The sequence below is a fragment of the Mesoplodon mirus genome, assembly GCF_964341445.2.
Source record: "Mesoplodon mirus genome assembly, chromosome: 2".
Taxonomy (NCBI): domain Eukaryota; kingdom Metazoa; phylum Chordata; class Mammalia; order Artiodactyla; family Ziphiidae; genus Mesoplodon; species Mesoplodon mirus.
The window spans coordinates 214,721,165-214,741,874 of record NC_138977.1 but is presented as its reverse complement, the minus strand read 5'-3'; the positions used below and the strand labels follow the sequence as shown (position 1 = coordinate 214,741,874).

Sequence of the window (20,710 nt, the reverse complement as noted above, 5' to 3'; positions counted from 1 at the left end):
AAAAGCAGATCTTGCAAAAAGGATGACAAACTGACCTTGAAGGTCAGACTCAGCGGGGAGAAGCGCAGTCACAGCGCTGGTAAATGGAGCACAGCCCTCTCCCCCTCGCCATTTCTTGGAGATGGAGATAAAGAAAAACTCCTGGAGTATTTATTCTGGAGAAAGTTATTTACATTTCTGGCTCAGTCTCCTGAGGTCCAAGCAGACGGGATCAATGACAGCCCACCGGAGGAGTAGCCTGCAAACCTTTTGGGTGCTGATTACCAGTGATAAGAGCTCCCAGTTGTTTAAGCAGGACAAAGAACTGAGTTCAGTGGTGTGTAAACACAGAGACATCTTGGTTCTTGCCTTCCACACCCTCACTGTCCAGAAGGGAAAAGATGTTAGGAGGAAAAAAAAGATATTTTCAAATGTATCTGATTTGATATGACCAGCATGAACCTAGAAAGTTCTCCATGTGAAATCAGAATTGAGTTATGTAGCAGCACTATGGAAATTTGTTTTTTAAGGACTCATAAGTAATTGTATAAAGTAAAAAGACTTTTCATTAAGCAATCATCACACCTTTATCTCTGTGGTTCATCACCTTGGCTGCATAGTAGAATCACCTGGGAAGCTTTGAAAACTCCTGAGGACCAGACCACACCCAGAGCAATTACAGCAGGAGCTCTGGGGGTGGACCCAGGCATCAGGAATTTTTTTTAAGTCCCCAGTTGATTCCAATATGCAGCCTTTGCTGAGAATCACCGCTTTGTCTTTTGTATGCATGGCCCTGAGTGGTCTTCCATTCGGTGTCCTGAAAGCAGGGGTGCCCTTGAAAGTCAGCAGGAGGGTGCCTTCAAGAGCATGAGAAACTGGTGTGAGGACACAGGAACCTGCTGTGTCTGTGCAGAAGCACCCAGCAGAGAAGAGATCTCTTAATATATGGAGACATATGGGCTTCCTCCAGCCATAGGATGGAATACTACACAGCAATCAAAAGGAGCAAACTTCTCATACATGGAACAACAATGGCCGAATCTCAAATGCCTTATGTTCAATAAAAGGAGCCAGACTCCAAGGGTTCTGCAGGTTGCCAGGGCCTGGAAGTAGAGAAGGGGTCACCTGCAGAAGGGCACAAAGGCACTTTTTGGGTGATGGAATTGTTCTGTATCTTAATTGTGGTGGTAGTTGCCACAGCTGAGTGTGTTTGTCAAAACACTAGATTTTTATACAGCAAAAACAGAGGATGTTGCTGTATGTAAGTTATAGCCCAATTAAAAAATTATTTTTGTTTAAAAAACCCCACTTCCTCATTAATGATGAAGGGACAAATAGAATGTGGTATATCCATACAAGGGAACATTATTCAGCCATAAGAAGGAATGAAATACCATACATGCTACAGCATGGATGAACCTGGAAATCATGATGCATTGTGAAAGAAGCCACACTCAAAAGGCTACATGTTATATGATTCCATTTACAAGAAATATTCAGAACTGGCAAATCTACAGAGTCAGAAAGCAGATTTGTGGTTGCCGCAAATCTGGGGGAGGAAAGAATGGAGAGCAACAACCTAATGAGTTTATGTTTCAGGTGATGAAAAAGTTCTGGAACTAGGTAGTGGTGGTGATGGTTGCATGGCATTGTAACACTGAGTTGTAAGCTTTAAAGTGGCTAAAGTGGTAAATTAATGTAAAGTTATGTGTGTATTACCACCATAAAAAAGAAAGAAACCCACTTCCTATCAGCTTGCCTGGCACATACCCATTGGTACATCGGGTACTTGGTAAAGGCTGACTTGGCATTTGGCACTTTTAGAGAAAGGGGGATTGGGCCTCCTAAAAGTGGGGGGAGGTCTCCTTTTAGGTGGAGTAAAGGGGCATGTTTTCCCAAAGCTCGTTCTTGAGAACTTGACGGTTCTCTATGACCAGGATGAATCTACTGGCATTTTCTGCTCTTCATTGCAGCCCACCTGATGCTGTTGCTTGTCACAGAAACTTTCACCAGCTTCATAACTTTGGTTGGTCCCCAGCAGTCGGGTTCATGCAAATAATATGCCCTGTGGCTCAATGTTCGGAACCCCGTTGGGGCAGGGAGGGGGATGTATGTCTTTATACTTAACAGGTCTGCTTAGTTTCATGTTTGGAAGGAAAATCACCCTCAATCATGGGTCTTCAGCAAACGCAGCTGAATAAATAAAACTGTGTGTAAAACAGCAGGGGAATCACGAGAAGCAGCTTTTTTGGCATGTTGGGAAGACATTTATGGTTGGGAACCTAGTGACCAAAAAGCAGGACTGCCTCAGGATGAGAAAAACTGGGGGAGGAGGTCATCTGGATGCAGAGCTTTGCTGGGGCTGAGGGCGATGAATCGAGCAGTTGACCCGTCCAGCTCTGCGTGGGCCTTGCAAGTCCTGAACAAGAATCTTATTGATGATTTGTCAGCCCGTGAGCAGACAACTCTGAACTTTAACAGAGCCCGGATGGAAAGCCTGCACAAGGGCCTACAGTTTCCACGATGAACAGCACACTTATTTTTCCCTCCCTCCACTGGAGGATGAGGAAGAGACCAAAATGAGCAATGTGGGGGTGATGGGGAAAGGGAATTGGGACGAGTGTGTTCCAGAGCCTCGGTGAAATGGCCACATTCCTCCCAGGGATGGCCCGTCCCTCCGAGCTCTAAGGGCTTTAAAATGTCACCAGGGTTGGCGCAAATTGGGGCCGTGCTTTTCTTGTTATTTCCAAGAGCCTGAGCTCTCGGTTTCCCCTGCTTCACGCCACTTGGCTTTGATGAAAGGCCTACATGAATACCTGCTTGCGCTACCTGAAATCCATCCAAAGAGGAGTTTCATTTTTCCAGAAAAAGACAGTAGCTGCTTCACTTTATGCCTTTTCGGGTTACGAAAGTTTTCACAGGAACGCTCTCCTTTGGGATAGCGGAGGAACCTGTAGCTGGACCCCAGGGGGTACGATGGCAGGAGCATCACTGGCCTTGCTGTGCTTAGCGCCTTGTCAGAGGCCCAAACCTACGAAGGCTGACCCTTGTCCAGAAAGGGCTCAGGCCTAGCCCAGAATACAGACCTGGCACAGACTGAGACAACTGGGACCAACTGAACTTGACAGTGAGGAATCTAGGGAAGAGCTGGGAAGAGAGCTGAGTGTCCTCGGTCATGGGTGCAGCTTTGTGGAGTCGGGGCCTGGATGGAGCTTGAAGGATGATGTGGATCCAGAGAGGAAGGGAAATGACCTCTGGGTTTCATGACTCCCTTTGGTTCCCGGTCCTGCGTTTCTTCAACCCTGGTGCGTACCCTTCACCTAACTCAGCTGTTTTAGAGGAAAAGGAGGGTATCTGCTTCCTCAGCACTCCCCATCTTCCCATCTTTCCCATCGGCCTAGCCCATCAGTTCCCCAGCAGCAGGGACCACAGATGCCCAGTTAACTGCAGTGTCCTCAGGCCTGTGTGTCTGATGGTATTCTGCAGCTCTCAGCCACCCATGGGCATCTTCTCTTATAGTCTCCACATCTAATGGCCCATGGCTGCTACCTGTCACATGTCTCAAGTCCAACCCCTCCATCCCATCCCCTGCCACCTTGGGAAGCAGAGGCCATGATCCAGGTCAACCTCTCTGACTTCCCCAGGGCGGTCGGCAGACAGCAAGTACTTGGACTTGTTCACAGTTGGACTTGAACCCCAGTGCCACTATTAACGGTAGATGTGACTGAGTTAGGTTGTAACCCAGGCTCAGGAGCCCATTCCCCCTGCTGTGTACTTGCAGAGTGCTTGGGAGAATTGCAGGTGGTGGGGTGCAACGCCCTGCATGGCTCCAGCCGCTGTGATTGGGTGATAGCCTCATCTTCCTCAGCTGAGCTAATGCAGTCATCTCACTGGCCTCCCTGCCTCCCTTTCCCGTCCCCTGGTCCCCTTCCATCGTCCTCCCCACAGCTGGCAGAGCTAGCCTGCTTGAAGAGCAGCATAGCATGGCCTCCTCCACTGCATTGCCCAGAAGCCCTGCAGGATGAGGCACGAACTCCCTAGCAAAGCAAATAAAGCCCTAATGATCCGCCCACAGGATCTAAGTCTGCAGTTCTGGCCGCAGAGCCTTTCTCTCCTTCAAGGCCCACCCACCCTGCCCCCATGCTCTGGGTGCCCTGATACACAGAGCTACTCGTGGCTTCTCAGACACCCCGTGTGCTTTCAGCATCTGAGTCCTCTTCTGAGCATCGTTCCCTTTTCCTGAAATGCCTCTGCCTCTTCCTGGTGAGCTCCTCTTCATCCTGCATGGCCAGCTTATAAATTCCTCTCCCTGATAACCCCAAAGTTTGTCTCTTTCCTTGGTGCATTCCTGATCCTTGGAGATGTCCCTGGATCACTTCTATCCTGTGTATTCCCTGGTGCCCTATTTCCAGGCATGGGGCTCCTGGAAGTGCAAGGGACCCCATCAGGGTCACCTTTGTCTCCCCAGAGCCGGGCATTGATGCTTTTCATCCTTTGGCTTGGTATGTATTTGCTCACATAAAAATAAACAAGGCTGTTTTCCAGGAATCAGGCAGCTTTTGGGAATAGCTGAGGATGTGGAAGCAAGAGTCACTTAAAGTTCTCGTGCTTTTTTCTTTCTTTGTTAGCAGAAGTAGCAGCAGTAACAGCTCAGTGGAGTTCAGAAGGTCAGGAAAAATGCAGCTTGAGATCCTGGTTGTTTTGCAAGGCCCTTTCACTTTCCTTATCCACTGTAGCTGAGTTCAAACCTCGGAGTCATTTATCCTTTGTTTTCCCCCAGTTTGACTTCTTTTTTTTTTTTTAATATTTTCTAGTGTCTCTCTCTCTCTTTTTTTTTTTTTTGCAGTACGCGGGCCTCTCACTGCTGTGGCCTCTCCCGTTGCGGAGCACAGGCTCCAGACGCGCAGGCTCAGCGGCCATGGCTCACAGGCCTAGCCGCTCTGCGGCATGTGGGATCTTCCCGGACTGGGGCACGAACCCGCGTCCTCTGCATCGGCAGGCGGACTCTCAACCTCTGCGCCACCAGGGAAGCCCTAGTGTCTTGTTTTAATTCACTTGTTTCTTTTTTTTTAAATTTTTATGTATTTATTTTTGGCTGCGTTGGGTCTTCGTTGCTGTGTGTGAGCGGCGAGCAGGGGCTACTCTTCATTGCGGTGTGCGGGCTTCTTATTGAGGTGGCTTCTCGTTGCGGAGCACGGGCTCTAGGTGCACGGGCTTCAGTAGTTGTGGCACATGGGCTCAGTAGCTGTGGCTCGCGGGCTCTAGAGCACAGGCTCAGTAGTTGTGGCACACGGGCTTAGTTGCTCCGCAGCATGTGGGATCTTCCCGGACCAGGGCTCGAACCCGTGTCCCCCACATTGGCAGGCGGATTCTTAACCACTGCGCCACCAGGGAAGTCCCCCAGTTTGGCTTCTTTAAGCTCATTGCTTTCAGCCTGTTGAGTTTCTGCAGCCAACTGGAAACTCATGAATAACTGTTCAAAATCAAACAAAAACAACCTAAGGCCTTACTCTACGAGGGCCTCTTCCCAGAAACCTTCCAGCCTTAAACCTCTCTGTCTGGTATCAGCTGCGTGACTCTTGACTCTTTGGTGGTGCGCCCTGGTGTGTTAATCACTTCACCTGTGCTCGTCTTGTCCCGCCAACAAGGCTGCAAAAGGCAGGAGCCACGCCATCCAGGTCTCCTTTCCAGTTTCCCAGTAAGTTGAGGCTGAGGGCCCAGCTGAGTGCCGGGCGCACTGTGAGGTCTCGCTGGATGCCGATTCGGTGGGCTCTGGGAGCTTTTGCTGGTGCTCTTTCAAAATTCACTCTGTTAAGAGTTTAATCAATTTTAAGTAAACTGGGCAGAAGCCACTGACCTCTTGGAGATTCCATGGGGTGTTCTTCTCAATACCCAAGGACGGGGCAGGAGACTCTGCTGTTGGTCCATGGCTCTTTCCCAAGCAGAACTACCTAATGTGGCTTCTTTCTTGCCTTGCCTTGGCTGTCACTTACCATCTGCTCATCTCTTCTCGGGCAGAGATGAGGGCATCTTCCATCCGACCTCTAGGCACACGGGCCAACAGGTATCACATGTAGCGTTTGGGCCGTTGGCTATGTGAAGGTGTCTTTTACCTTCACTTGGCTTTTGACAAGCCAGAGGGGAAGTGACACATAGACTTCTGTGGGACCCGCTTGATTCTTTTTATTTATTTATTTATTTATTTTTTGCGGTAGGCGGGCCTCTCACTGCTGTGGCCTCTCCCGTTGCGGAGCACAGGCTCCGGACACGCAGGCTCAGTGGCCATGGCTCACGGGCCCAGCTGCTCCGTGGCATGTGGGATCTTCCCGGACCGGGGCACGAACCCGCGTCCCCTGCATCGGCAGGCGGACCCTGATCCACTGTGCCACCAGGGAAGCCCAGGGAGCCGCTTGATTCTTCATCCTTTACCAGGACGCGGAAGAGGGAGAGAGGAGGTTTCTCTCTGCAGTGTTCTCAGACCTTCTCCCTGCAGGGAGAGAGCGCTCTGAGCTACGACAGGCAGCACCCGCCCATCTGAGCTATTTGATCTGACAGTCACACGCGCTGGTACTGTTCACTGCTTTCTTCCGAAATAAGCGTCCTCATTCCCCTTTCCCTTCCTCCAGCTCTCTCCCAGTCAGTGGCAATATTCATTCCGGGGATTTTGGTTTTTCAGGAATGGAGTCAGAGGCTACTACCCCAATAAGAACCAAGGGGGTGTTTGCACAGAAATAGGACACTGGGCTCTCCCTTAGAACCAGGGGAGCATAAGGGCTTCTATAATGAGGGGGTTAGGGGATAGTCAGGGGCTCTGGTTCAGTTCTGGGGCGCCAGGCCTTTGGGAGATGCTGGAAGAAGGCCCTACATGGAGGCATCAGGTGGGGTGTTGCCAAGAGCTCAGCCTTGGAGTCAGGCAGCAAACCCAACTCTCTGTCATGGGCCATGTGGGCCGTTATGGGTCTTCTCTGGGCCACCAGGTCCACATCTGCAAAATGGGCATAATGTTGCTTACCTCCTAGAGTTCTTGTGAGCTAGTAGGTACCTAATAACTTTATTCATTCATTTATTCATTATTTCCATAAACATTCATTCAACAGTTACAACAGTGTGAGGTGCCAAAGATGCAAAACAGGTGTGGTTCTGACTTTCATTGAGCTAACAGACTAGACCAGGATGAGAAAGACGAAAATACACGTTAAAAATGAGCAAATAAATAAAGCTGTTATTTCATTCATTGTTGATATCGCTCATTTTAAAATCTTATTTTAAAAATACTGTGTATTCAAAAAAATATTGTATATTCATATTGCTAGTCAGTTGTGATTAGGGCTATGGAAGCAGGAGATAGATGCTGAGTTAGAAAGTGATAAGAAATATCTAGTTTGGAGAAGGTGGTCAGGGAAGGCTGCTCTGAGGAGGTGACCTTCCTGTCCTTCCTCTCTCTTACATGGTAGGGTCGGGAATGTTACAGTGCAAGGTTTTGGTTTTTCTCTGAAGAGGAGCTTAGAGACGAATGCTACTGGTGGAGAATAAGAAATAACTAATGATGTCACAGGATGGGAGGAGACGATGATGACAAAGCTCTCTGTGTGGTTAGCGTAGCATTTCACAAGCATGGTTGTGAAGAGCTTCACAGATTTTGTCTTTTACACCAACCTTGTGTGATGGGCAGGGGGCCTACACAGTGTTCTCCACTTTACAGATGAGGGAATGAGCTTGGAGAGATCGTGGGACCGCTCAGAGTTCCAGCCGCAGGTGGTGGAGGGCGGCTCTGGGCGTCTTGGCTGCTGTCTTGGAAGGAGGGCCCTCAGATGTGGCCCCTAGCATTACATTTAGACCCAGTGCTTCTCAGCGTTGGCTGCATATTGGAATCACCTGTGGAGGTTTAAGACCTAATAACTCCTGGGTCTCACTGCCAGAGATTCTGATATCATCAGCCTGGGTGCGGCTTAGACATCAGGAGTTTAAAAATCTCTCCAGGTGATTCCAGTGCAGCCAGGGTTGGAAAGCACTGCTTAGACCCTCAAGGAGCCCCTGCCATTAATGAGCATGTTCTGGAGGGCCAGCTGGGCAGGGAGCGCCAAGGTGGGGACCCCACCAGGGAATGCACATCCTGTTCTTAATAGAGATTTAGGTCATTAAGAATAATAACAACAGCAGTGATGGGGAAGGCCCTGCACCTAGACTGTCGCCCGCTGCACTGATGTTTCTGCAGTGTGCTTCCAGCTAGAAATTGGCCAGGGCTTCTGTAACGGTGGCCCTTGAGAGAGGCGTATTTGACAACTAGATCCGAGGCACCACAGCCCTTAACCAGCTTGGGAGTGATGCTGGCCTAGTGGCAAATTGAGGTGGCTCAGTCACTGAAGAATCTCAGGGAAAGGTTTTGTTTGTCCAAGTGTGGCTTTTGATAGGTTGTCCATATTCCTGCGGGGACAGGATAATCACTGTTTCATCCCCCTGAAGTGACTCTGTTTCCCCATCCTTGGGGAAAGTATTAACACCTGGGTCAACCACAGCATTTCTTTTGATGGTTGTGGGTCTGATCTGTGTTCAAGTTCCCCAGACCCTGAGCTGTTTTGATTGACCTTTATTGAGGAATAAAATCCTGTTTCCAGATTCTCACAGCCTGATAGGCTTGATTGGGCCACCTTGGCCACTGTCACTCCAGCAAATGGTAGCCTCGCAGCTTTGGCCAAGGTTGTCCATCTCGAAGCCAAGGGCCTGTTTGCCTCTCCCCAGTGACGCTGGCACTGGGAATTGCACCTATTGGCTGGGCCCCCCCTGTGCTGCCTGGCCAGGGTGGCCTCACCCTGGACCCCTCCCCTCGAGACCAGAGGGTCCGTCATGGGATGCTGTGGGATTGGAGGTGTGTCTGAGCTGGGCCTTTGGAGAGAAGGCAGCTGCTATAAGGGATTCTTCTGTTCTCTGTCTCTAGCCCTGGAGCAGCTGCTGACAGAGCTGGATGACTTCCTCAGGATTCTTGACCAAGAGAACCTGAGCAGCACAGCTGTGGTGAAGAAGAGTGGCCTGGCCGAGCTCCTCCGGCTGTACACCAAAAGCAGCAGTGAGTGTGGCCGGGGCCTCGGTAAAGAGGTCCCCGTGGAAGCAGGACGATGGTTGTACGCGTGTTAGAGCTGCCATAATGACACCCCACAGACCGGGTTGAACAACAGAAACTCACTTTCTCACAGTTCTGGAGGCTAAAAATCGGGGTTGGTTCCTTCGGAGGCCTCTCTCCTTGGCATGTAGATGGTCCCCTTCTCCCTGGGTCTTTACACCGTCTTTCCTCTGTGTGAATGGCGGTGTCCAAATTTCCTCTTCCTATGAGGACACCATTCATACTGGATCAGGGCCCGCCCCAGTGGCCTCATGTAATGTTAATTATGTCTTTAAAGACAACTTTCTCCAAATACAGTCCCTTCTGAGGTATTCAGGGTTAGGACTTAGTTCATGCATCTTGAGGGGGACATAGTTCAGCCCGTAACAATAGTGCGAGAGTGATGGGATGTGTATGGCCGCCCCAGGAGTTTCTGAACACTCAACACGGTAGCCCACGAAGAGCACTTTTCCTTATGGTTGAAAGTAGAGAAGGGATAATAAACTGGTATAATAAGAGCTAATGCTTAATTGAGCACTTCCCACCTGCACATGTATTGCTCGGGCTTCATCTTCAAGACACCCCTGTGAGGTTGGTGCTGCTATTACAGATGAGGAAACTGAGGCCTGGAGAGTGTAAATAACTTGCCCAGTGTCATACAGCCCCAGGGAAAACAGGAAAACATTGTTTTAAGACTTTGTAAATCACAGAACTGTGAGTTCATTGGTTTTCTATCTTCTTAATTGAACTAGATTTTGTATCCAATCAAGTACACAGATCTTCAGGAGTCAGTTCAGTGATTTTTTTTTTTTTTTTTTTTTTTTTTTTTTTTTTTTTGCGGTACGCGGGCCTCTCACTGCTGTGGCCTCTCCTGTTGCGGAGCACGGGCTCCGGACACACAGGCCCAGCGCCCATGGCTCACGGGCCCAGCCACTCCACAGCATGTGGGATCTTCCCGGACCGGGGCACGAACCCGTGTCCCCTGCATTGGCAGGCGGACTCTCAACCACTGCGCCACCAGGGAAGCCCAGTTCAGTGAGTTTTGACAGCTGTATGCACCTGTGTACCCACCACCCAAACTAAGACATAGAACATCTCTGTCATCCCAGAAAATTCGCTCTTGCCCCTTCCCAGGGCAAGAATTCCTCCCTATCCCCACCCCAAGGCAACCATTTTTCAGATTTCTACCACCATTGATTAGCATTGCCCATTCTGGAGCTTCATATAAATGGAATTGGATGGTTTGTGCTTTGGGTCTGGCCCCTATCACTCCATGCTGTGGACTGTATCAATAGTTCCTTTATAGCTGAATGGTATTATTCCCTTCTGCGAATATACCGCAATCTGCTCATCCATTCACTTGTTGATGGACATTTGGGTTGTTTGCAGATTTGGGCTAGTATGAATAATAAGGCTGCTTTGAACAGTCTTGTACAAGTCTTCTCGTGGACATACGGTTTCATTTCTAGCACAGCTTTTTTTTTTTTTTAAAGAAAAACCTTCTTGTGAAGTCATAACAGTTTAGTCGAGTTTATTTTTATATCGGATGTTTGAGAATTGAAAGTGATATTTTGGGGACAGTAAGGGACAGTAAGAGGCCATCTAATCCATCTGTCTCACAGCAGGAATACCCCGGTTCCTTGCCAGGGAGGGAAGTGCACCTGCTTTGGCCATCACAGTCAGGAACTCCTCCCTGACGTCCAGCCTGTGTCCACTGGGCTACATTTCAAAGTCCCTTTTCCTTTTTATTTTTTGTTCCCTGTGGAATTAGTTCCTATTGTTTGAATATCAGAGAAGTCATAAAGCTGAAGCATGTTGCTGTATGCCCGGCAGCCTTCTCTTCTGTCGGAATAATCTGGCTCCCTTCGCCTTTCATCAGAGGGGTTTTCCGTCAGCCCCTTCATTGCCTTTGAGCTCTACAGGCTCCTCCTAGCTTTACAGTGAGCATCTGCTGACCTGCCTTGACATCAAAGGTGGGATGAGCAGATGGGAAATCCCCATTACAAAGCAGGTAACTTACAGAGGGATGAATCACTCCACAGAAGGACTCATCAGTGGAATTCTTTAAAGAGCACACTCCCAGGCCATTTCGATGTGCTCCAACTTGAGAATGTTTAATGATAAAGAACACCTTTGTTGGGAATTGAGAAACACCCCCGTGATGGCGTCTGACCCCTGGTTCTTGGTTCTCACCACTCCATCTGAGCTCTGGGTGTGGGGTCCCCTTTGTGGTTTAGTGTGGCTTCCTGTAGGGTGACCTCTGTTTCACCCTTGATGTGTGTATGTTCTGCACTCATAAAGTCAGGCCTTCCCCACCCTTGGTCTCTGCAGCTTGTAGGGCTGCAGGAGCTGCTGAGAACAGGTCGGGGGCCCCCCGGTGTGAATCGCCCCCAGTGCACACCCAGACCACCGGTACATGCGCATAGCCGTACCGAGGCCTTTGGCTGTCACTTCCGTTCTCCAGGTCAGTGCCCACAGATGAACAGCCACTGTTTTCGAACTTCCCCTTCTGGTCCTCTTTGCACCCCCTCAGAGGGCAGAGTGGTTATAACAGCAGCGGACCCTTTTTGTGCTCGGTGCTTAATGAATGAAATGACTTGGATTATGTCATCTTACCCCGTCCCAAGGCAGTGAGGGAGCTGTTGTCCCCATCTTACCAACAAGGGAACTGAGCTTTGGAAAGTTACTTTAGGCACGTGGCCATGTGTGGCAGAGCCCAGGCCAGCAGACCTAACCATTATGCTCCCCTCCTCTCTCCACGGTCCAGATGAGTCTGCACCAGGTTAACGGTGCTGCACAGGATAGAATCCAAAGCCCCTTAAATGGAAAGCGTTGGTCATTTTCTCTCAGCTTCCCATGCCTGCCTCACTGTGTAGCTTCCAGAAAATTAACTCAGCCTGACGGGGCTTATAGGTGGAGGCAGGATGATCATTTCAAGATAGGCTGTGGTCTCCACTGGCTGAGCTGTTGTTTACTTCAGCACATTGGGGGCAGAGCATGAATGTGTGTGTGTGTGTGTGCACTTTTCAAATGGAATTGTCCATTTTCTGATCTTCAGTGTATTACTGAATTTTCCACGCTCTTTGCCTTTTGTCTAGGTGGTAAGATCAAGGCATGGATTGAGGTCTGTTTATTGGGGGCCCGATATTTTTTCCTGTCTTAACCTTGAGGGTCCCCCAGTACCCTGCTCAGAGACTCTGGGAACATTTCAGGGGCTGCCCCTGTGATGGGCAATGCTTCAAACGTTCAGTCTATGCAGCTGTAGTAGAGAGGGTCCGGGCCCCTCCTCCCCACCCCTTGCCACCACCCTCTTCAGACAAGGGTCGTTCCCCCAGGATCCGCACACTTGCTCAAAGCACGATGAGCTCTCCCTTCCACCGTACCTATAGCTGTTGTCCTTTCCCACGTACCCGTGCGACTACCCCATCTGGGTCTGCCCCCCTCCCCCTCCCTCCCCCGCCCCCAATCTGGTGGGTTCACAACGGCAGAGACAATGTCTGTTTTGCTCTCTGCTGTATCCCCAGCACCTAGTACAGTGCTGGTGCTCAGTGCACTTCTGAAAATGAACGAGAGAAGGATGGAAAGTCTCCAACCCAAGGCTGCTGCTTCCCAGACCTGGGACAGCTCATCAGGCTTCTCTTTCCAGGGCCAAGTTCACAGGATTGCAGATGGTCCTGGGAGCCTCTTACTTACCAACTGGATGGTAGTGGATTAGCAACACTGAGAATCAACACCTAGTCAAGTATGGCCTGCAGAGTGTCCAAGGAGGGAGACGCAGCCTCGGGACACGGCCAGTGCCCGCTTTCTCTGCAATTTACAAATCCCCATCTTGGGCGGGAGCACCTGCTCAGAATCTAACAGTTAAAACAATAACAACAGGGCTTCCCTGGTGGCGCAGTGGTTGAGAGTCCGCCTGCCGATGCAGGGGACACGGGTTCGTGCCCCGGTCCGGGAGGATCCCACATGCCGCGGAGCGGCTGGGCCTGTGAGCCATGGCCGCTGGGCCTGCGCGTCCGGAGCCTGTGCTCCGCAACGGGAGAGGCCACAACAGTGAGAGGCCTGCGTACCTGAAAAACAAAAACAAAAAACAAAAAAACAATAACAACAATATCTTGCCTTTTCTTTTCTTTTGTATGGGAGTGTGGGCTTAGTTAACAGTATGAAAAAAGAAAAGGGGAATGTAAAATGAACATTAAACACTGTTTACATTCCTTCAGTTCCTTTTCTGATCTTCATCGGTGTCATCAGGATATTTTCACGTAGTTGTGGTTTGCCTCTGTACTCTGCTTTGCACTATTTTTACATTTAGAATTGCTGCCTGTGCACATTTCCCTCTGTTGACAGTTTGCATACTTTTTCGTTCTTTCTTTCTTTCTTTTTTTTTTTCTTTTCTGAAACATCCTTTAACTGTAATTTTTGGATATCTTTGTAAACAGCAGACATAGAGCTACTTTGTTATTTTTCACAGGTGGGTAGTGTCCATCGATGGATGAACAATACTGTTCAACCAGCCCCCTATTTGTGGGCATTTAAGTTTTGTTCTTTAAAAAAAAAAAAAAACACCTCATATAATATTGCAGTAAACACCCTCAATTAAAATTTTGTTTACATGCTGGAGTTTATCTTCAAGATAGGTTTCTGGCAGCGGAAATGCTGGGTTACAGAATATGAACACTTAAAATTAAATTATCCTCCAAAATCACTTCCAAAATGGTTGTGCCAGTAATCCATTTACTTTTAAAGGTGACCTGCTGTTACCTATGTTGATGTGCCATGGTTTCTTTCACCATTTTCCTATTATTGAGTCTTTGAGATATTTTCCATGTTTTAGGCTGTCTTTTTTTTTTTTTTTTCTGTACGCGGGCCTCTCACTGTCGTGGCCTCTCCCGTTGCGGAGCACAGGCTCCGGATGCGCAGGCTCAGCGGCCATGGCTCACGGGCCCAGCCTCTCCGCGGCATGTGGGATCCTCCCGGACCGGGGCACAAACCCGCGTCCCCTGCATCAGCAGGCGGACTCTCAACCACTGCGCCACCAGGGAAGCCCTAGGCTGTCATTTTTAATCTTTGTTAGTTACAGGGTTACCTTACTTTTTCAAATTCTCTAACATTTGAGTTTTGTACATTTGAAAATTTCAGTTAGCTAGAACTAGGCAATATTTCATCACAATTATTTTCCATACTATGCAGGCAAGAGAACCAAGGCACACAGGTTAGCTGTTTTGCTCAGAATTACTGTTAATGGCAGAGCTTGGCTGAGGACCCCCCCCCCCATCCCCTACCCTGTCTCCTGCTTCCCCCGGCAGAGTGCTTTTCTCCTGTGCCATGCTCTGGAGAAGGCACAGACCCAGCCCCTCAGTGGAAGTGTGCAAGTTGTGGGTAACTACATTTAGACCTTGTAGTTCCCTCCGATTAGCTGCTGCGGCCCTTGGTATAGGGGTGACATTGCTGACTGGTTCTGGCAGGGCTGGGCACCAAGGGTGGCAATCCCACGGGCTGATGGAGGAAGATCCATCCAGCCGTATCCTCCTCCTGTTCCTCTGGGTTCTCAGGGCTCTGTTGACGCAGGCCTGCTGGCTGGAGTCTAGGCGGTCTGTGGTGTGGAACTGGCTGGCACTGAACTGCCTCCTTCGCCAGGGGTTTGAATTGGGCTCCTTGGCTCCGTAGCACCATCTCTAGCCACTGGAATTTATCAGCCGCAAGTTTCTAGGAAATGCAAATTGAGAGGCACAAAGAAATGCAGGAGGATTTCTAAGAGGAGAAACACTCAGCTCAGTCTCCTCTGCAGGCTTCTGAAGAAAGTGTCCAAGCCTTTCTCTGCCTAGACATGCACGGGAAGGTGACAGCCTGAACAGGAAATGTTGTTAAAGGAGGGGGAGGGTTGTGCCACTGCAGGTAGAGCGGGCAGCTGCTGGTGCTGCCGGTCCAAATCCCAGCACACTCCCCACTCCAAACCCAGAGCTCAGGCCCCCACAGTGGCACCCCACCTAGAGGCCTGGGAGCTAAACTTCCAGATCCTGAATATGACCTATCCTATATAGACCGCTCTCTGATTAGCCCATGCATGTAATTCAGACTAGGGTGAGAATGACGGATAGGAAATGTTTTACAATTTAAACAAAATGCTAGGAAACCCAGAGAAATCTCTGCTTGGTGGAATATGAGGCAGATCCTTAAGGTATGGAAGCTTTTCCACTTAAGACTTTTATTCCCAAAGTATCCTTCTGTACCCTCCCCTTCCCTTCCCTCCCCTCCCCTCCCCCCAGGCTAGAAAACGAACAGTCAGCAATTTGGTATTTCTTTTTTAGGAAATCTGTCAGCTCTTTCTATAATGGACTCTTTCAATCAACTCAGAATGTTGTATGCTTTTACTGGAATCCAGGCTGATGACAATGTCTCTGAGGGGTGGAGGGGACATCCTTTCTCTCTAGAGGCCCTTTCCCTTCATAAAAATCACATGAAGCCTGTGTCTTCCATCCTCCTTCTGCAGGTTCTGATGAGGAGTACATTTATATGAACAAAGTGACGGTCCATAAGCAACAGGATGCTGAGTCCCAAGACAAAGGTACGGGGCTACCACTGATGGCGTGGCCAGCTCCCAGGAAGGGGGCCAGTATGGGCCTTGGTCCTGTCCCAACCCTCCTTCCTCCCAGCCAGCACCACAGACAGGCCTGGTGGGGTTATTTCTGGAAGTCGCATTTTGGTTGATGCTATTTGGGGTTGATGTATTTTGGGATGTCTCATCAGGCCACCTCCTTGCCTCTTAAAGGTCTCGTGTCCCCTTCGTGGATAAGGATTCAGTCCCTAAAATCTCTCAGCGTTTCCCAGCATCATCCCAGGAATAGGAAGTTGTAATTCAGATGCTCTAAGAAAGCAGCTGTATAGGTGCTGATCCCACGGCCCCAGCTTTATGACTTTTGACAGAAGTCTGGATTTTATGAGTGTGTGTGGTTTGGGGGTGATGGCAGGGAGTCGGAGATGTCAGCAGCTGCCTTAATATTCGATCGAAGGTTTTGTTCAAAGGTGATCGCTTGGCAGAACATCTTACCTTCCACTGGAAGCACAGGTGGTGTCTTCCATGGCGTCTTAATCTGCTCTGTTCTGCTCTCTGCTTTTGTCTGAAAACCCTCAGGAGTGGGTCCAGCAGGACCCCAGGGAGGCCCAGAGGTTTGCAGAGCTGCCTAGCTGCAGAGGAGAGGGGATTAGAAGCCCCGTCTCCCAACTCTCAAGCCTGTGACTCAAAGGCAGAGGCTTAGCAAGAGGTGGGAACACAGCATCCCAAAACATTCAGTCCTGTTAAAGACTTGGCTTCAAGACGTCAGCCAGCAAAGCCCCAAGGTCAGATCTGCCTGAACCTGTCTGTCCCCAGCTGGCTTGGCCACCTGTTGAAATGGTCAGGCTCCGAAGAGCCTTTGGTGCCTTTTCCTTAAAAGTGCACAGAGGATTGGTGGCCAAGGTCCCCAGTGTGGCTTTCACCTCCTGCCCCACCGCCAAGCGTGGGCTCAGCAGAAGTCCCCTGCACTAAAGCAGCCCCTGGGCCCTAGGTTGTTTGCCTTCCGGGGAAACCGTGGGGTGGACAGAGGTAATCACAGGGTCGGTGCTGAGAGCAGCTCAATATAGTGACCACGGGCAGCTCCTCCACTCGCTGAAGCTCTGTGGCCAGGGCATTTTGGACAGGGGGCCGGTGGAGGAGAGGGTGCAGAACCTACCAGAAACCTCAAACTAGTTCCTCCTGAGGAAACTGCCCATGGCCGATCTACCCTATTCTTGGAGGAGAAACAACACTGGCTCCAGGGACCGCCTGCCTGGGTAATTAACACCTGCCCAAATAGAACTCGGGGCTCATGTGACCAGACATTCCTGGCTACCGAGACTCCACTGCAAGGCTGGGCGCCCCTCACCGAAGCCCTCTCCTGCTTGCTTCCCACAGCGCCCGAGGAGCAGAACCCACTGACCAACGGCGAGCCCGGCCAGCACTCCTCGGCCCCTCAGAAGAGTCTTCCAGACCTCCCGCCACCCAAGATCGTAAGTGTGGGTCCGGGACCCCTCATTTCCCTGACTTGGGTCCCGTGAAGGTCCAGTGCTTCTCACAGGTGTCAATCCACCAATCGTCTGGCATTTTCGGAGCACCTGTTGTCTGTGGGGTCCGGGGCATTGGGAGGGACGGAGACAAGTAAGCGTGCTGGCAGGTGACATCATTTGCTCAGCGCAGAGGAACGGCAGTGCGAGATGAGGGTCCCCGTGTGTCCGAGGCTACGCCAGGCTCTTCAGCAGCACCCCGTGAGCGGGGCCTTGTACAGACATGGGCACCAGCTCAGGCCACAGTGACCTTTCAGAAATGTAAACCACATCACACCACTTCCTGCTTGAAACCCACCAAGAGCTCTCAGTGGACTTGGGACAGAACATCCACATTCCTTCACGTGGCCCCAGGGCCTGCACGGTCTGGCCCAGCTGCATCTCCAGCCTCACTGCATCTACTCTTCACCAGCCTCCTTTCTGTTCCTGGGTTGTTCCCTGTGGTCAGTCCTGCCTCAGGGACTCTGCAGTCCCCGGGCCCTGGCCCCTCAAAGGCTGCCCCCTCCTGTCTCAGACATTCTTAGACAGACTTTCCCTGACCTACCCATGTGAGGCATCCCGCCTCGGTGCCTGCCCCCATCACTGCCTGCCACACCACCCAGTTACCCCTCCATGTTCATTATTTGCCTCCCAGAGTAGATGTAAGCTCCCTGGATCAGGGACTGTGTCTCGTTTACTGCTTCATGTCCTGTGTCTGCACACAGTAGACCACACGCATGTTTGTGGGTGGATGGACGGATGGATGGATGGATGGATGGATGATGGATGATGGACTCCTACAGACTTGGGTTCAGATTCCAGCTCTGCCAGGTACTAGCTCCTTGACCTTGAGCAAGTTATTTAAGGTCTCTGGCCCTCTGTTTCCTGGTGTTTAAATGAAAGGAACATGAACATCTCTCACCTAAGCTCCTCTTATTCAGGGGGCGTGGCAGACTACATCAGTATTCAGTGAGGTGAGTGGTAGTATTTACATTTTATGGGTGAAGAACCGAGAATCAGCGGGTTTATAATGTCCCAGTGTCACACAACCTTGAAGTGGCAGAACTTGAACCCAAGTTCTTTCCACGCTAGGATCTGGCTGGGGAGGATTTCTGGGACCATGGGACTGCGCGGTCACTGAGCTCCCACCAAGCCATCCATCCCCGGATCTGTAGGCTCAGGTCACCACTGAGGGGGTCCCGTCCCCAGACTGGCCCCTTCATTCATGCCTTCCTGGGGGCAGTACGGTTCTTCCCGCCGCTCTCACAGCTGGTAGGGCAGGCCTGGAATGTCTGGGCAGCATCCCACTGCGGGAGCCCCTGGAGCTGGGTGGCAGCTTGGCAGGGACCCTTCATCTCAGGCTGACTGAGACTGGATGGACTGAGCATCAGTCCCTGGGTACCCCAATATGCTGATGCCATGAGTGACTGCCGTGCTCTGAGCCGCTGCCCACTCCGTGCACACAAACATGGTCCTCCCACCACCTGCCAGAAAACAGAGGCTCAGGGAGTTAAAACGACTGGCCAAGATCCCATCACTGGGCGGTAGCAAGCCCAGGATTTGTATGCAGTTTCTTGGTTTCTGGGCCACTCTGCGGCCTCCCGGACTTCAGCTCGTCTTCTTAGCCAAGTAAAGGTACAAGTTGTGTCCCTTTCCGCTGCAGGCTCCCCTCACTTTCGGCGCTGGGACTTGGGGAGGGCGCATGGCCTCTCAGCTCCCATCCAGTTGCTGCTGGTTTTAAGCAGATGGGAGGTGCTGTGGTTTTCGGGTTATGCCCCAAGCACCCCTCGCCGGGTGGGGGGAAGGAGAGGTGGCTGCTCTGAGCCAGGGCTGCAACTTTCCTCGCCTGAGTTCATGTCTGATTCTCACCGGGGTGCCTTTGGCCTCTGTGCAGTGGGGTGCCACTGCCCACCCCACGTGGGGCAGCTAGCTGCTTAGGGGTCCTCACCAGATGGGAGGGGCGTTCACCTGGTGGAGCCTCTTAGCGGTGACTTGCTCTGGAAGCCCGTGTTTGACGAACGTGGTGGCGGACTGGGAACCCAGGGTCTGGGGCTGGTTCGTGGTCACAGAGTTCGGCAGCCCCAGGACTCTGGCTGGCTTTTAGTGCTCCCTTGCCAACCTTCTGTGACCCCAGCACAGAGGCCCCAGGGGCCCGGGGGTGTGAGACGCAGGGCCTCCGAGCAAGGCCAGGGCTGTGGCCGTCCCCTAGAGCTGACTCCCGGCATCAGCTGTGTCTGTGGGCCATCGGGGCCAGGAGAGGCTCGAGAGGAACCTATTGCTGCACTGGAAAGATGCCACCACCCGAGACGTGTGGCCTTTCAGATGCGTGGTGACGGTTCCCGTGGACATACTCCAGGCCGTGGGGCGACTTCCAGCAGAGCGAGCGGCCTTGGCAGTCTCCGTTCCTTGTGGAATTTCTCTGCTGAGAAGGACCTTTCCTAGGTCCCTCCTAGTGCTCTCCCAGTCGCCCACCTCCACCCCAGGGCCTTCTGGATGTGGAGTGAGGAAGGGGGGTGGTGCAGAACCCGGGGTCCTCCCTGCCTGCCCACACACGCCTGCTCCCTTCCAGCCTCCTTTCTGGTCAAGTCTGGCTGAAGACTTAGTCCAAGGCCCCCAGAGGAGCGGTATCAGGGCGGAGCGGGGAACAGCTGTGTCTTCTGGCTCTCACAGGGAAGAGAAAGAACCAGAACAGCAAGTAGTTTGGGAGGGAGGGAGGGAGGGAGGGAGGGAGCGTGGCAGCCTGAGCCTGGCTGGCCCTGTGACCTCTCTTCCTCGGCCAGAGAAAGCCGTGTCCCTTCCTGACCCTGACCCAGGAGCTTCAGGGCACCACGGCGGCTTGTCCTCTTGCATGCCCGGCCCTGGGCTCTCTGGTGGCTGTAGCACAAGCTGGGTGTCTGTCTGGGGTCCTCAGTGCCCAGGGCTGGGCCGGGAGTGTAGCCTCTGTCCCAGGCTCAGCCCATCCAACACTGGAGGGGGCAGCCAGGGGTCTGGAGCAACCTCGTGGGTGTGGCCAGTGACTCCGGCAGCCGTGGCACTTCCAGGCCACGGTCTGCACAGCCAGGTTCGGCGGTCGCTTTTGGAGAGACAGACATTTGCTGGCACCGTTGTGCTCCTGGCCTGGGCAGCCATCTCCGCCCACCTCCCCTCTGAGGCCTGACCACACGTCGGTGCTGGACTTCTGCAGGCTGCTCTGCGGGGGCAGGGAAGGCTGTCACCATGGTTGGTCTGGCGAGCTCAGGCTGAATCTGCTAGCCCCCACCCTGGAAGCTTCCACAGTGCATTCTGGGGCAGGTTGCCCAGAGCTGCAGGGACGCCCCAGGTCACCTGGGCCACCCCGCATCTTCAGCTCTGTGTCTCATCTAAATCAGCACTGGCCAAATACAGCCCCCTGACCAAATCCTGCACCAGCTGCTTTTGTAAATAACATTTTGCTGGAACTCAGCCAGGCTTATTCACTTGTGTATTATTTATGGGTGCTTTTGCACTGTAATAGCAGGGTAGAAGAGTGGAGATCAGAGCCGCTGAATGGCCTGCAAATCCCCAAGTATTCACTGTTGGGCTCTTTTTTAATTAATTAAT

General features: G+C 51.5%; 1 protein-coding gene across 4 annotated transcripts in view; it reads left to right on the top strand.

The window, feature by feature from the left end:
* Positions 1-20,710, top strand: part of AFAP1L2 (actin filament associated protein 1 like 2) — a 100,109-nt gene that overhangs the window by 52,603 nt on the left and 26,796 nt on the right. For all 4 annotated transcript variants that reach the window (XM_082611586.1, XM_082611584.1, XM_082611585.1 and 1 more), the window contains exons 2-4: positions 8,915-9,043; positions 15,564-15,638; positions 17,004-17,098. In XM_082611586.1, coding sequence (XP_082467712.1) covers positions 8,915-9,043; positions 15,564-15,638; positions 17,004-17,098 — 299 coding nt within the window. The remainder of the gene's footprint in view (positions 1-8,914; positions 9,044-15,563; positions 15,639-17,003; positions 17,099-20,710) is intronic.